Source organism: Oncorhynchus keta, chromosome 15 (assembly GCF_023373465.1).
Source record: "Oncorhynchus keta strain PuntledgeMale-10-30-2019 chromosome 15, Oket_V2, whole genome shotgun sequence".
NCBI lineage: Eukaryota > Metazoa > Chordata > Actinopteri > Salmoniformes > Salmonidae > Oncorhynchus > Oncorhynchus keta.
The window spans coordinates 37,365,188-37,382,960 of NC_068435.1; the positions used below are offsets into that span (position 1 = coordinate 37,365,188).

The 17,773-nt window shown below is 42.4% G+C and overlaps 1 protein-coding gene across 2 annotated transcripts in view; it reads left to right on the forward strand.

The window, feature by feature from the left end:
* LOC118372349 (zinc finger and BTB domain-containing protein 46) overlaps nucleotides 1-17,773 on the forward strand; it is a 98,839-nt gene that overhangs the window by 62,687 nt on the left and 18,379 nt on the right. For both annotated transcript variants that reach the window (XM_052463970.1, XM_035758203.2), the window contains exon 3: nucleotides 9,645-9,932. In XM_052463970.1, coding sequence (XP_052319930.1) covers nucleotides 9,645-9,932 — 288 coding nt within the window. The remainder of the gene's footprint in view (nucleotides 1-9,644; nucleotides 9,933-17,773) is intronic.

A 17,773-nucleotide genomic window follows, 5' to 3' on the forward strand; every position in this document is an offset into this window, starting at 1 on the left:
GCTAATGAGGGAGATAAGTGTTTCCAGTTTCAGAGATTTTTGTAGTTCGTTCCAGTCATTGGCAGCAGAGAACTGGAAGGAGAGGCGGCCAAAGAAAGAATTGGTTTTGGGGGTGACTAGATAGATATACCTGCTGGAGCGTGTGCTACAGGTGGGCGATGCTATGGTGACCAGCGAGCTGAGATAAGGGGGGACTTTACCTAGCAGGGTCTTGTAGATGACATGGAGCCAGTGGGTGTGGCGACGAGTATGAAGCGAGGGCCAGCCAACGAGAGCTTACAGGTCGCAATGGTGGGTAGTACATGGGGCTTTGGTGACAAAACGGATTGCACTGTGATAGACTGCATCCAATTTGTTGAGTAGGGTATTGGAGGCTATTTTGTAAATGACATCGCCAAAGTCGAGGATTGGTAGGATGGTCAGTTTTACAAGGGTATGTTTGGCAGCATGAGTGAAGGATGCTTTGTTGCGAAATAGGATGCCAATTCTAGATTTAACTTTGGATTGGAGATGTTTGATATGGGTCTGGAAGGAGAGTTTACAGTCTAACCAGACACCTCAGTATTTGTAGTTGTCCACGTATTCTAAGTCAGAGCCGTCCAGAGTAGTGATGTTGGACAGGCGGGCAGGTGCAGGTAGCGATCGGTTGAAGAGCATGCATTTAGTTTTATTTGTATTTAAGAGCAATTGGAGGCCACGGAAGGAGAGTTGTATGGCATTGAAGCTTGCCTGGAGGGTTGTTCACACAGTGTCCAAAGAAGGGCCAGAAGTATACAGAATGGTGTCGTCTGCGTAGAGGTGGATCAGAGACTCACCAGCAGCAAGAGCGACCTCATTGATGTATACAGAGAAGAGAGTCGGTCCAAGAATTGAACCCTGTGGCACCCCCATAGAGACTGCAGGTCCCGACAGCAGACCCGATTTGACACACTGAACTCTATCAGAGAAGTAGTTGGTGAACCATGCGAGGCAATCATTTGAGAAACCAAGGCTGTCGAGTCTGCCGATGAGGATGTGGTGATTGACAGAGTCGAAAGCCATGGCCAGATCAATGAATACGGCTGCACAGTAATGTTTCTTATCGATGCCGGTTAAGATATCGTTTAGGACCTTGAGCGTGGCTGAGGTGCACCCATGACCAGCTCTGAAACCAGATTGCATAGCAGAGAAGGTATGGTGAGATTCGAAATGGTCGGTAATCTGTTTGTTGACTTGGCTTTCGAAGACCTTAGAAAGGCATGGTAGGATAGATATAGGTCTGTAGCAGTTTGGGTCAAGAGTGTCCCCCCCTTTGAAGAAGGGGATGACCGCAGCTGCTTTCCAATCTTTGGGAATCTCAGACGACACGAAAGAGAGGCTGAAAAGCCTAGTAATAGGGGTGGCAACAATTTCGGCAGATCATTTTAGAAAGAAAGGGTCCAGATTGTCTAGCCCAGCTGATTTGTAGAGGTCCAGATTTTGCAGTTCTTTCAGAACATCAGCTGAACGGATTTGGAAGAAGGAGAAATGGGGAAGGCTTGGGCGAGTTGCTGTGGGGGGTGCAGTGCTGTTGACCGGGGTAGGAGTAGCCAGGTGGAAAGCATGGCCAGCCGTAGAAAAATGCTTCTTGAAATTCTCAATTATGGTGGATTTATCAGTGGTGACAGTGTTTCCTATCTTCAGTGCAGTGGGCAGCTGGGAGGTGTTCTTATTCTCCATGGACTTTACAGTGTCCCAGAACTCTGTTGAGTTAGTGTTGCAGGAAGGAAATTTCTGCTTGAAAAAGCTAGCCTTGGCTTTTCTAACTGCCTGTGTATAATGGTTTCTAGCTTCCCTGAACAGCTGCATATCACGGGGGCTGTTCGATGCAAATGCAGAACGCCATAGGATGTTTTTGTGTTGGTTAAGGGCAGTCAGGTCTGGGGAGAACCAAGGGCTATATCTGTTCCTGGTTCTAAATTTCTTGAATGGGGCATGCTTATATAAGATGGTTAGGAAGGCATTTAAAAAAAATACCCATGCATCCTCTACTGACGGGATGAGATCAGTATCCTTCCAGGATACCCCGGCCAGGTCGATTAGAAAGGCCTGCTCGCTGAAGTGTTTCAGGGAGCGTTTGACAGTGATGAGTGGAGGTCGTTTGACCGCTGACCCATTATGGATGCAGGCAATGAGGCAGTGATCGCTGAGATCTTGGTTGAAGACAGCAGAGGTGTATTTAGAGGGCAAGTTGGTTAGGATGATATCTATGAGGGTGCCAGTGTTTAAGGCTTTGGGGAGGTACCTGGTAGGTTATCTTTGCAGTAGATTGCAACACCGCCCCCTTTGGCAGTTCTATCTTGTCTGAAAATGTTGTAGTTTGGGATTAAAATTTCTGAATTTTTGGTAGTCTTCCTAAGCCAGGATTCAGACACAGCCAGAACATCCGGGTTGGCAGAGTGTGCTAAAGCAGTGAATAGAACAAACGTAGGGAGGAGGCTTCTAATGTTAACATGCATGAAACCAAGGCTATTACGGTTACAGAAGTCGTCAAAAGAGAGCGCCTGGGGAATAGGAGTGGAGCTAGGCACTGCAGGGCCTGGATTCACCTCTACATCGCCAGAGGAACAGAGGAGGAGTAGAATAAGGGTACGGCTAAAAGCTATAAGAATTGGTCGGCTAGAACGTCTGGAACAGAGAGTAAAAGGAGGTTTCTGGGGGCGATAAAATAGCATCAAAGTATAATGTACAGACAAAGGTATGGTAGGATGTGAATACAGTGGAGGTAAACCTAGGTATTGAGTGATGAAGAGAGAGATATTGTCTCTAGAAACATCATTGAAACCAGGAGATGTCATTGCATGTGTGGGTTGTGGAACTAATAGGTTGGATAAGGTATAGTGAGCAGGACTAGAGGCTCTCCAGTGAAATAAGCCAATAAACACTAACCAGAACAGCAATTGACAAGGCATATTGCCATTAAGGAGAGGCATGCTTAGTCGAGTGATCAAAAGGGTCCAGTGAGTAGAGAGGTTGGTTGGGGGTCACGGCGATTTAGACAGCTAGCCAGGCCATCGGTAGCAAGATAGCATAGGATGGAGGTCTGTTATTAGCCACCTCTTGCGTTCCGTCAGTAGATTAGTGCGGTTCTGTGTGGTAGAGGGGATTAATCCAAATCACACAACAACAACAACAAAAAACAATAGATATAGTTATAGAGGCCCAAGAAAAAATGTAAATAATAATAATAATAATAACACAAATAAATAAATAACTTGTCCGATTGTTGATTCAGATAGCAGCCGAAAAGACAACTAACGGTTAGCTGGCCGCAGATGGGCGTTCAGGTAACGTCGCAACGGAGGAGCCAGCCGGATAACTCCTTCGGGTAGATAACGTCGGCAGTCCAGTTGTGAAGGCCTGGTGGGGTACCACGTAGGCAGTAAAACGGGTCCGGATAGGTGATTGTAGCCCAGGAGTGATTGATGGAACTCTTCAGCTGGCTAGCTCCAGAATAATTGATGTTTGCTCCGGATATTACTGCATTGTCGGAACTAGAAGCACAAGCATTTCGCTACACTCGCATTAACATCTGCTAACCATGTATATGTGACAAATAAAATTTGATTTGATTAGATTAGATTTTTGAATCGACGAAAGCCGATAGTCACATGGATAGCAGCTAGCTAGCTGCGAGATCCAGGTATGAATGTCCAGAGTTAGCGGTTGAAATCCAGGGACATGGAGAGAAAAATTGGTCCGGTATGTTCCGTTCCGAGCCGCGCTGCGCCGTACAAAACTGGCTATAGATGTTCGAGCTAAATGATGACCACAAACCGTGGTTAGCTGAATACTAACAATTAGCCAGTAAAGAAGCTAACTAGCTTCTGATTAGCTTCTGATTAGCTTCTGGATTAGCTTCTGGCTAGCTTCTGGCTAGCTCCTGGCTAGCTTCTTGGAGGATTACAGATTTGAGGTAAATAATACTTTTTTTTAGAAATATAAATTGGTGAGGCGGGTTGCAGGAGAGTGTTTTGAAGATGAGTTTATGGAAAATGTAAAAATATATATAAAAAGGTATGTTAAAAAAGTTGTAAATATATATATATACGGGACACGACAAGACGAGGACAAAACACGTCTGAACTGCTATGCCATCTTGTAATGACAAAGTGAAAACATGTTTTTAGAAATTCTTGCAAATGTATTGTAAATGAAATACAGATATCTCATTTACATAAGTATTCACACCCATGGTGAAATCCCTGAGCAGTTTCCTTCCTCTCCGTCAACTGAGTTATGAAGGACGCCTGTATCTTTGTAGTGACTGGGTGTATTAATACACCATCCAAAGTGTAATTAATAACTTCAACATGCTCAAAGGAATATTCAACGTCTGCTTTTTTTACCCATCTACCAATAGGGGCCCTTCTTTGCGAGGCTTTGGAAAACCTTCCTGGTTTTGTCATTGAATCTGCATTCTGAAATTCACTGCTTGACTGAGGGACCTCACAGATAATTACATGTGTGGGATACAGAGATGTTCAAAAATTACATTTACATTTACATTACATTTAAGTCATTTAGCAGACGCTCTTATCCAGAGCGACTTACAAATTGGTGCATTCACCTTATGACATCCAGTGGAACAGCCACTTTACAATAGTGCATCTAAATCTTTTAGGGGGGAGAAGGATTACTTATCCTATCCTATGTATTCCTTAAAGAGGTGGGGTTTCAGGTGTCTCCGGAAGGTGGTGATTGACTCCGCTGTCCTAGCGTCGTGAGGGAGTTTGTTCCACCATGTTAAACACTATTCATGTTAAACACTATTCTTGCACACAAGGGGAGTCCATGCCACTTATTATGTTACTTGTTAATGTTTACTCCTGAACTTATTATGTTACTTGTTAATGTTTACTCCTGAACTTATTATGTGACTTGTTAATGTTTACTCCTGAACTTATTATGTGACTTGTTAATGTTTACTCCTGAACTTATTATGTGACTTGTTAATGTTTACTCCTGAACTTATTATGTGACTTGTTAATGTTTACTCCTGAACTTATTATGTGACTTGTTAATGTTTACTCCTGAACTTATTATGTGACTTGTTAATGTTTACTCCTGAACTTATTATGTTACTTGTTAATGTTTACTCCTGAACTTATTATGTGACTTGTTAATGTTTACTCCTGAACTTATTATGTGACTTGTTAATGTTTACTCCTGAACTTATTATGTTACTTGTTAATGTTTACTCCTGAACTTATTATGTGACTTGTTAATGTTTACTCCTGAACTTATTTCGGCCATAACACAATGGTTTAATACTTATTTACTTTTTATTTTAAACTAATTTGTAAAAATGTCCAAAAACATAATTCTACTTTGACATTATTATTGTTGTATTAGGGCAGTGACAAAAAAATCTAAATGTAATACATTTGAATTCAGGCTGTAACACACAACAACAACAAAAAATGTCAAGGGGAGTGAATTATTTCTGAACGTACCTCACTGTAAGCAACTTTTGTGAAGGTTTGGTAGAGCTATCATTAGGCTTAGCTACTGCAGGCCTATGAAGCCAGTGCCCTGACAGTTGTGAAGGTTTGGTAGAGCTATCATTAGGCTTAGCTACTGCAGGCCTATGAAGCCAGTGCCCTGACAGTTGTGAAGGTTTGGTAGAGCTATCATTAGGCTTAGCTACTGCAGGCCTATGAAGCCAGTGCCCTGACAGTTGTGAAGGTTTGGTAGAGCTATCATTAGGCTTAGCTACTGCAGGCCTATGAAGCCACTGCCCTGACAGTTGAACTTGAGTTGAGCTTTTGTGAAGGTTTGGTAGAGCTATCATTAGGCTTAGCTACTGCAGGCCTATGAAGCCAGTGCCCTGACAGTTGAACTTGAGGTGAGGAAGAATGTTTTAGGCCTACCTTTAATCAAACAATATAATCGTTATCTTTATAAACAATATTTGGATAGAAAATGAATGACTTCTGTACGCCTGTATCTTTATAGCACAAGTCGCCTATCTGACAAGTATAGAGAAATCTCTGTCAATATCGGGAACATGGTGCCGGCATACCTCTATCTTTCTCTCGTCTCTCTAAGGCCACAGCTTGGCCCCCCTAATATTTACTTTTGAATATAAATGTCATACAGTGGACACCTAGGCTATGCCTACAGTATATGCAATGCCCTGGTGCATTTAGAGCTCAAATCTCTGACACCTAAACCGTGAGGTTCCTAAATGATTGTTTTAGGAAAGTAGAAACCAATAAAATAACAGACTATAAAGTTTTGAATATACTCCTCATCGAAACACAACAAACATTCTCTGGGTAATTTGTTTTTAGCAGTTTTTAACGACACGTGGGTCATTTGGCCAAACATCTTGATTTTATGTTTAGCAGAGATCTTCTGTGTATAAAGTGCAAAAATGTATCTAACTCCCCATTTATACAAGTGGTCTGAGGCAGTCAGTAAATAACAAGTGTTTTCAAGTGCAACTTCAGTAACGAAGGTTTTGGGAAACCGCTCAGAGATTTAACGATGCCAGAAGATGCTTCTGGGAAACCAGGACTAGTGCAATAAGTTATGTGAGACAAAACACATACACATTACATTTGAAGTGCAAATGACATTTTCAAAAGACACTTTTTGCACGTTGAAATGTTGTATCATTTTGTACAATCACCTTCCTGTGTAAAAACATGGAAATGAAAAACAAAAAACAATGTTTCAAGTGAGAAGTAGGGATTGGTGTGAAGCCTACTCCACCCATGCTCTACCAAGGTTTTCCAGCCACACAGCTTTGACCAGTACAGTAGCAACAGGGCATTCAGAAAGTATTCATACCCCTTCCCTTTTTCCACATTTTGTGACATTACAGCCTTATTCTAAAATTGATTCAATAAATGAAAAATCCTCATCTATCTACACACAATACTCCATAATGACAAAGTTAATACAGGTTTTAGACATTCTTTTCAAATGTATTAAATATAAAAAACACAATACCTTATTTACATAAGTATTCAGACCCTTTCCTATGTGACTTAAAACTGAGCTCAGGTGCATCCTGTTTCCATTGATCATCCTTGAGAAGTTTCTACAACTTGATTGGAGTCCACCTGTGGTAATTTCTAATGATTGGACATGATTTGGAAAGGCACACCCCTGTCTATATAAGGTCCCACAGTTGACAGTACATGTCAGAGCAGAAACCAAGCCATGAGTTAGAAGGAATTGTCCAAGACCGGATTGTATTGAGGCACAGATCTGGGGAAAGGCACCAAAACATTCCTGCAGCATTGAAGGTCCGCAAGAACACAGTGGCCTCCATCATTCTTAAATGGAAGAAGTTTGGAACCAACAAGACTCTTCCTAGAGCTGACCGCCCAGACAAACTGAGCAATCGGGGGAGAGGAGCCTTGGTCAGGGAGGTGACCAAGAACCTGATGGTCACTGACAGAGGTCCAGAGTTCCTCTGTGGAGATGGGAGAACCTTCCAGAAGGACAACCATCTCTGCAGCACTCCACCAATCAGGCCTTTTGGAAGCCCCTTTTTTTATTTTTTTTATACCTTTATTTTACTAGGCAAGTCAGTTAAGAACAAACTCTTATTTTCAATGATGGAACAGTGGGTTAACTGCATGATTTGTACCTTGTCAGCTCGGGGATTCGAACTTGCAACCTTTCAATTACTAGTCCAACGCTCTAACCACTAGGCTACCCTGCTACCCTGCCACCCCACCCCTCAGTAATGCACTTGACAGCCATCTTGGAGTTTGCCAAAAGGCACCTAAAGACTCTCAGATCATGAGAAAGAAGATTCTCTGTTCTGATGAAACCAAGATTGAAATATTTGGCCTGAATGCCAAGTGTCACATCTGGAGGAAACCTGGTACCATCCCTACGGTGAAGCATGGTGGTGGCAGCATCACGCTTTGGGAATGTTTTTCTGTGTCAGGGAATGGGAGACTAGTTAGGATCGAGGGAAAGATGAACGGAGCAAAGTACAGAAGGTTTGAATCCTAAGCAACCTACAGTAGCTAATGTAGTAGGTCAAAGCTGTGTGCTAGAAAAACCGAGGTAGAGCTTCAGACCAATCTTCTCACTTAAAATTAGTTTTTTTGTTTGTAATATATATTTACACACTATGAGGTTTGAATAATACTGTGAAATTGTGAAAATGATGATAATTCACTTTTAGTGTAAGACCACCTTAGAAAAAACCACCTGAAATGTAAGCTTGTTTGGCTGTTTTTTAATGTTTGTTAATAGACTAAAAACAAAGAGAGTTTGTCCTCTTGTTAGCCAATAACAACTAGTTTTCAATGTTCCTCCCATTAAGATCCTCCAATTAGGCCGGTCTCTCAGACCACTCCCAGACAGTCAAAATTCCAGCTTGAGAAATAATTTTGCTCTCTCGCTCTGACTTCCTCTCTTTCTTTCTCTCTCTTTGCCTACTCCCTTACTCTTGTCTTCTCTCTCTCTCTCAATTGTTATCTTTCTCAGTTGCTGTGTGTGTGTGTGTGTGTGTGTGTGTGTGTGTGTGTGTGTGTGTGTGTGTGTGTGTGTGTGTGTGTGTGTGTGTGTGTGTGTGTGTGTGTGTGTGTGTGTGTGTGTGTGTGTGTGTGTGTGTGTGTGTGTGTGTGTGTGTGTGTGTGTGTGTGTGCCAGCAGTGCTGTCAGTAGCTGTGTGTGACAGACATATAGATCTACAGAGGAGAGGCGTGTGTCTGCTGCTGACAGCTGTTCACAACACACTCTCTACGTTACTCTGTCACTGGGCTGCCACTACAGTCTAAACAAGCCTTTAGTCTCTGTATCTCTCTCCCTTTCTCTTGTTTCTCTTGCCCTCCATCTCCCTGTCTCTGTATCTCGCAGTATCTCTCTCTCATGTGCTCCATCTCTCTCCTTCGGTCTCTCTCTCTCTCTCTCTCTCTCTCTCTCTCTCTCTCTCTCTCTCTCTCTCTCTCTCTCTCTCTCTCTCTCTCTCTCTCTGTCTCTGTCTCTGTCTCTGTCTCTGTCTCTGTCTCTGTCTCTGTCTCTGTCTCTCTCTCTCTCTCTCTCTCTCTCTCTCTCTCTCTCTCTCTCTCTCTCTCTCTCTCTCTCTCTCTCTCTCTCTCTCTCTCAATTCAAGGGGCTTTATTGGCATGGGAAACATGTGTTAACATCGACAAAGCAAGTGAGGTAGATAATATACAAAAGTGAAATAAACAATTAAAATGAACAGTAAACATTACACATACAGAGGTTTCGAAACAATAAAGACATTACAAATGTCTCTCTCTCTCTCTCTCTCTCTCTCTCTGATTTATTTGTGTTGTGTGCTATGTCAACAGCGTCCGGTCCTTGTTGTAATTGGTGAAAAGGAGAAGTTTTTCATGGATGATGAATAACAGTCAAGACTAAATGTATGTTGTCAACAGCCAGGCAGCCCATCTGTTCCATTTGTCATTTACACAAGTGAAGTTTAGAAAGAAAGGAATAATGATCATCAGTAACTGTAAGGTCTATTGGTAACTGCTTTTATGATTTCTTTTTGAAATCGTGTCAATGGTTTGGTATCCTACATTGTTTATATTGTCATGTGTGAAGAGTCATTTGGTGCATTTCCTCATGACTAATATCAATCAAACTCATTCAAATAATTAATGATTCCTCTCTGTCTGTCTCCAGGTGCAGATGTGACGGAGCCCAACAGCTCAGACAGTCGCGGAGAACGTCTTGACTTTTTCCTCAAACAGGAAGAGTCTCTGGCAGCGAGCGAGGCCAACTTCCTGGGTGCCAGCGGCGAATCAGATGAGGCCGGAGGTGGGACCGGGGGCAGGACTACACCATTGGTAGCCAATCTGAGGGCAGCGTTGATGAGCAAAAACAGCCTGCTGTCGCTACGGGCTGAGATGCTGGGAGACGATAACCCTCTCTTGTTTGAATACCTGCCCAAAGGAGGGCACTCCCTCTCACGTAAGTTACTGTTAAAGTACATGACACTGTAGCTACTGTTTGAGTGTCACACATTAGCACTTATGTAGAATCACCATTCTCTTGTTGGCTTTGGTGAGTATGTATGCTTGCGTATGTGCTTGTGTGCTGTTTGTGCGCGTGTTCAGTATGTAACAGGTCTGTGTGATGGTGCAAGAGAGGACAGTTGTGACTCAGTGAAAGAACATTGTGCTGGGACGGCTCCCGGGTGAGGATTACTCAGTTGTGACTCAGTGAAAGAACATTGTGCTGGGACGGCTCCCGGGTGAGGATTACTCAGTTGTGACTCAGTGAAAGAACATTGTGCTGGGACGGCTCCCGGGTGAGGATTACTCAGTTGTGACTCAGTGAAAGAACATTGTGCTGGGACGGCTCCCTGGTGAGGATTACTCAGTTGTGACTCAGTGAAAGAACATTGTGCTGGGACGGCTCCCGGGTGAGGATTACTCAGTTGTGACTCAGTGAAAGAACATTGTGCTGGGACGGCTCCCGGGTGAGGATTACTCAGTTGTGACTCAGTGAAAGAACATTGTGCTGGGACGGCTCCCGGGTGAGGATTACTCAGTTGTGACTCAGTGAAAGAACATTGTGCTGGGACGGCTCCCGGGTGAGGATTACTCAGTTGTGACTCAGTGAAAGAACATTGTGCTGGGATGGCTCCAGGGTGAGGATTACTCAGTTGTGACTCAGTGAAAGAACATTGTGCTGGGATGGCTCCCGGGTGAGGAAATGTTTGCTGGAGTGTGTGGTTTCGTACCACAGGGTTTAGCCATGTTCATCTGTGTGCATTTGTGAGTGAGTGAGTGAGTGAGTGAGTGAGTGAGTGAGTGAGTGAGTGAGTGAGTGAATGAGTGAATGAGTGAACGATGTGGATGGGTCCGTGCAGGTGTGTGTGTATGAGGCTTTGAGGATGACCTTCCCCTACCCTCCATCTTGTTCTAAATATATCATGATGCTAGTAATTGGTATGATAAAAGCTTAAATCATCAACTTACATTTCCCACTCACTGCGCCACTCCGTGAAGTTATTTTGGACCATTGGAATATACAGTATCTCCCAGTGCATATTTGTGTGTGTGTGTGTGTGTGTGTGTGTGTGTGTGTGTGTGTGCGTGCACGATTGTGTGTTTAATTTGTCTTTGCCTTCCTTGGCTGGTGATTGTCTCCTTTGTGCCGAGTTGTTTCTGTCTTTGTTTGGGGGGAGACGGAGAAAGGAGTCCAACTCTAAAACTCGTCCTGCCCTTTCTGCTTCACTACAATAGTACTGGAGGTTGGTGCTTTAACACTTTGATTGAATGGACCCCCCCCCCCCACACACACACACTGTTTAGTGTGCCAGAGAAAGATGTCTCTGTTGGTTTGCTTTAAGTGGAGAGACTGAGGTCTTGTCACAGACTGCCACTTATCTGACAGGCTCTTAAAGGAAGAGGCCTCTATCTCACACACACACACACACACATACACACACACACACACACACACACACACACACACACACACACACACACACACACACACACACACACACACACACACACACACACACACACACACACACACACACACACACACACACACACACACACACACACCATTTAATGTAAGGGAAATAATAGTTCTAAATAGTTCCACAAGCAAAGAATCCTCAATCCCAGTCATGTGGACCCTTAACATACCAGAATATAAATTTCTATCAGCTCTCTCTAATCTTCCTTTGGCATCAGTATTACACACACACACATACGCACTAACACAAGCACGCACACACACAGCAGTGGAATTGTCATACCTTAGTCAAAGTAAAGATACTGTAACTTAAAGCAGCAATCAGCAGTTAAAACAATAACAAATAGTTTTGACAGTTCTCTGACCTCCCTATAGGCTGTCTCATCATTGTCGGTGATCAGGCCTACCACTTAACTCTCTTGGTAGATAGTGTGGTCTACAGATTATCATGAGGTATTCTACCTCAGGGGAGCAATACCTTGAGACTTCTTTAATATTAGACATTGTGTACCAGCAGTTATTGACAAATAGACACACACTCCTGCCCCACGTTTTACCAGACGTAGCTGCTCTGTCCTGCCGATGCATGGAGAAGCCAGCCAGCTCTATATTATCCGTGTCGTCTTTCAGACACGTCTCGGTGAAACATAAGATATTACGGTTTTTAATGTCCTGTTGGTAGGATAGTCTTAAATTGTAGATCGTCCAGTTGGTTTTCCAATGATTGCACGTTGGCCAATAGTACTGAAAGAAGTGGTGGTTTACCTACTCAAATTCTTCCAAGGCACCCCGGCCCCTCCGCACCCTTTTCCTCGTGCTGATGACAGGGATTTGGGCCTTGTCAAAGCAGTATATCCTTCGCGTCAGTCTCATTAAAGAAGAAATCTCTGTCCTGTTCGAGGTGAGTAATCGCTGTTCTGATGCCCAGAATCTCTTTTCGGTCATAAGAGACGGTAGCAGCAACATTATGTACAAAATGAGTTACAAACAAAAACATGTAAAATATCACAGTTGGTTAAAACATCAGCCATCCCCTCCGCCACCATTACTTGCCGAGTGCAGTTGACTGCAGTTTGGTGTCGTAACCGACTTCAGTGTGCAAATTGCTCACCTTCGATGGCCAATGGCACACTGGAGAAGTGTGCTCTTCACGGAGGAATCCCAGTTACAACTGTACCAGGCAGATGGCAGACAGCGTGTACAGTGTCGTGTGGGGGAGCGAACAGAGTGCCCAATGGTGGTGGGGGTATTCACATTACAACCGATAAAATGGAATTGTGTTCATTGTCCGTAGCTTATGTCTGATAAGCTTCGGACAACGAACACAATTCCATTTTATCGGTTGTAATGTGAATGCCCAGAAATACCGTGACGAGATCCTGAGGTCCATTGTCCTGCCATTTATCTGCCGTAATAACCTCATGTTTCAGCATGATAATGCAAGGCCCCATGTCGCAAAGATCTGTACGTAATTCCTGGAAGCTGAAAATGTCCCAGTTCTTCCATGGCCTGCATACTCATCAGACATGTCACCCATTGAGCATATTTGGGATTCTCTGGATGGCTGTGTACGACAGCGTGTTACAATTCCCGCCAATATCCAGCAACTTCGCACAGCCATTGAAGAGGAGTGGGACAACATTCCACAATCAACAGCCTGATCAGCTCTATGCAAAGGAGATGTGTCAGGCTGCATGAGGCAAATGGTGGTCACACCAGATACTGACTGGTTCTGATCCACGACCCTACCTTGTTCTTAAGGTGTCTATGACCAACAGATGCATATCTTTTTTGGAATGTAGTGGAGTAAAAGTAAAATATGTCAAAAATATGAATCGGTAAGTACAGATAGATCGAAAATAAAGACTTATGTAGTATTTCAAAGTATTTTTTACTTAGTTACTTTACACCACTGTACATACATTAACACACACAGACAAACACAGAGACACACACGGCCCCTCTAAATGCTACAATTGACTTCCAGGAACCCCTTCTAAACCCTTCTAGCTAATCGTTAGATGTGTGGAGGAGGAAACGGTGGATGTTTTCCGGGAATGTTCAGGGAATATTTAGACAGAGTTTGTTATCATGTACTATCAGAATGTATTTACACCTACTTTGAACCGCTCCATCGCATCTTAAACTTCGCTAGGACCTGGGGGAAGGGTGTGGGTGGGGGGTGCTGCACGTGCTAGTGACAGTTAGGTCAACTTGTAGCTAACATTTTGGTTAACGTTAGCTACTCCTGTGGCTTGAGACTGCTAGCTAACAGTAAACTGACAGGAAAAGCCTCTGACAGGACAGATTCATGCAGATATGCTATGATGTGAATTTGTGGTAAGTTAGAACAGAGAGAGCGTATTCACTACTATAGACTTTGGTCATAATCAAAACTTTGTTAACTTAACGCTAGGTGGAACGCTAGTGCCCCATCTCGACAACAACAGGAAAAGGCTCTGACAGGATTGACTGACCTTCATGTCTTAAAGTAGTGATGGACTGTTGTTTCTCTTTGCTTATTTGAGCTGTTCTTGCCATAATATGGACTTTACCAAATAGGGCTATCTTATGTATACCACCCTTACCTTGTCACAACACAACTGATCAAACGCATCCTCTTTGGCTAGGTGGGACGCTAGCGTCCCATCTCGACAACATCCGGTGAAATTGCAGATCGCGAATTTCAAATGACAGACATCGTAATATTAAACATTCATGAAAATACAAGGGTCATACATCAGTTTAAAGCTTAACTTCTTGTTAATCCAGCCGCTTTGTCAGATTTCAAAAAGGCTTTACGGTGAAAGCATACCATGCGATTATCTGAGGACAGCGCCCCGCATACAAAAGCATTAAAAACATTTTCTAACCAGCAGAGGTGACACAAAAGTCAGAAATAGTGATCCAATAAATCACTAACTTTGAAGATCTTCCTCTGTTTGCAATCCCAATGTTCCCAGCTACACAACAAATGGTTGTTTTGTTTAACCAGTTAAGACTAGGGCTGAATACTGCCCCCTTTGGAGGAAGTGCGTGCCCATAGTAAACTGAAAATATTTTTTCCCAAAATTGCTAATATATGCATATAATAATTATTATTGAATAGAAAACACTCTAAAGTTTCTAAAACCGTTTAAATTGTGTCTGTATGTAAATGAAACCATACAATTTAACCTCTTAAGCGCACCCGACACGCAGGCGTGCCATCGAGCCATCTGGAAATGCAAATGCGCTATGCTAAATGCTAATAGCACTCGTTAAAACTCAAACGTTCATTAAAACACACATGCAGGGTACTTAATTAAAGCTACACTCGTTGTGAATCCAGCCAACAAACAAGTCAGATTTTTAAAATGCTTTTTGGCGAAAGCATGAGAAGCTATTATCTGATAGCATGCAACACCCCAAAATACCTGAAGGGGACGTAAACAAAATAATTAGCATAGCCGGCTCTACACAAAACGCAGAAATAAAATATAAAACATTCATTACCTTCGACGAGCTTCTTTGTTGGCACTCCTAGATGTCCCATAAACATCACTATTGGGTCTTTTTTTCGATTAAATCGGTCCATATACACCCTAAATATCGATCTATGAAAAGTGTGTGATCCAGGAAAAAACACAGTTTTAAAACGCAACGTCATTTTTTAAAATTAAAAAAGTCGACGATAAACTTTCACAAAACACTTCTAAATACTTTTGTGATCCAACTTTAGGTAGTAGTAAACGTTAATAATCTATCAAATTGATCACGGGGCGATGTGTATTGAATAGCTCCACGTCTTCAAATCATGTTCGGAAATTTCTCCTCCAAAGCATCCTGTCGGAGAGCAGAAGGAATGAGCTCTCTCTTACTTGTTTGACCAAGAAACAAAGCCCAGGCAATTGACAAGACTGGCGACATCGTGTGGAAGCTGTAGGACTTGAAATCACAGCCCCATGTAATTTGCTTCCCCATAGACAATACATGCAAGTGGCGCATGGATATTTTTCCCAGTTTTCGGTGATCAGTCTTTCTTGCGCTTTTCGATGAAACACACGCTCTGTTATAGTCACAGCCGTGATTTAACCAGTTTTAAAAACGTCAGAGTGTTTTCTATGCACACATACTAATCATATGCATATACTATATTCCTAGCATGAGTAGCAGGACGCTGAAATGTTCGCGCGATTTTTAACAGAATGTTCGAAAAAGTAAGGGGTAGGCTTAAGTGGTCTTAAGACAGAATGTAGTATGTTCAATACCGGAGATAAATAACGAGGTGCGCCCCCTCATCCACGTGCGCCACAAGACTACAGTCGAAATGATAGCCACCTTGAAAAACTACAACTACTAATTCATTTTTCAAAAAACAAGCCTTAAACCCTTTCTAAAGACTGTTGACATCTAGCGGAAGCCACAGGAACTGCGATCTGGGAGGATTTCCTTTGAATTTCCCATAGACAAGCATTTCAATGGGTGGTGACCTCAAAAACAAAAATCCAGATGGATTCTCCTTGGGTTTGTGCCTGCCATATCAGTTCTGATATACACATTATTTTGACAGTTTTAGAAACGTCAGAGTGTTCTCTATCCAATACTACCAACTATATGCATATCCTAGCTTCTAGGCCTGAGTAAACAGGCAGTTGACTTTGGGCACCTCAGTCTTCTGAACTTCCGAATATTGCCCCATAGCCTTAAGATTTTATTAACCAATACGTTTTTATGTGAGGCAGCCTGTAAGTTACAGTGTAGCAGACGTTGGGAGCTAGTTAATGGAAACGTTAACAGTGTCTTTTAAATTCAACATGAGTTATGATATTTAGTTGTATTTAATGTTGTTTTGCTATCTGTGCCAGGCTATAAATGACAGATGATATCTAGTTAACATTGTATTTAATGTAGTTTTGCTATCTGTGCCAGGCTATAAATGAGACAGACGATATCTAGTTAGCAAAACTACATTAAACCCTGTTGTGCCTATAGGTTTCCATGTGGGAACTACACCCCCCACCCCCCACCCCCGTTCAGCTGAAACGGTGGCGCAGGGAATGCAAAAATATTCTTAGAAATATTTAACCTCCACACATTAACAAGTCCAATACCTCAAATGAAAGATAAACACCTTGTTCATCTACACAGCGTGTCAGATTTTTAAAATGTTTTACGACGAAAACATAGCACATATTTATGTTAGACCACCACCAAAACACAGACAATAGGCAGCCATTTTGTAGAACAAAAGATACAATCACAAAAGCAGGATCAAAAGACAAATCATTCACTAACCTTTTGAAAATCTTCATCAGATGACAGTCATATGACATGTTACACAGTACATTTATGTTTTGTTCGATAATATGCATTTTATATCCATAATTCTCGGTTTACATTGACGCCATGTTCAGGAAATTCTCCAAAATGTCCGGAGAAATTATAGAAAGCGACGCCAGATAACAGAAATACTCATCATAAACTTTGACTAAAAATACATGTTCTACATATAATTAGAAAAATACACTGGTTCTTAATGCAACCGCTGTGTCACATTTTTTTTTAACATTACAGAATTAGCCTACCATGCAATAATCTGAGACGGCGCTCAGACGTAACAATATTTCTCCGCTACGTTGGAGTCAACAGAAATACAAAATTACAACATAAATATTCCCTTACCTTTGATGGTCTTCGATCAGAATGTAGTGCAAGGAGTCCTAGTTCAACGATAAATTGTTTTGTTTCATAATGTTCAATTCTAGTGTCCATGTAGTAGCATCTGCTAACACTTTCAGCTCAAATGCCCAAAAATCACTTCTGGTCCAGAATAATTGTGCATCAAAACTTCCAAATTACATATTACAGGTCGACGAAACTGGTCAAACTAAGTGCAGAATCAATCTTCAGGATGTTATAATCATACAGATCGAATATCATTCCAACCGGGACATCCATGTTCGTCTGAGGCTGATTGGGACAAAGGAAGCACTCTTGCCCAAGTGCGCCTTCACGCTCATGATAATCTTTGCGACACTTACAACCTTTCACCCCATTAGGTCAAAGTTCACAGCATATGCTCCATTCCACTTTCTACTGAATTAGGACATCTAAGGGAAGACATAGGAAGTGTTTCAGGATACATAACTTGTTGGGAAGGGAGGGGGCGATGACGTCAAAGTTGCCCCAACTTTCAGGATTCCAAAACTAGTTTGGAAGATTGCCTGCCCTGTGAGTTCTGTTATACTCACAGACATAATTCAAACGGTTTTAGAAGCTTCAGAGTGTTTTCTATCGAATAATAATAATAATATGCATATATTCGCAATTTAGGA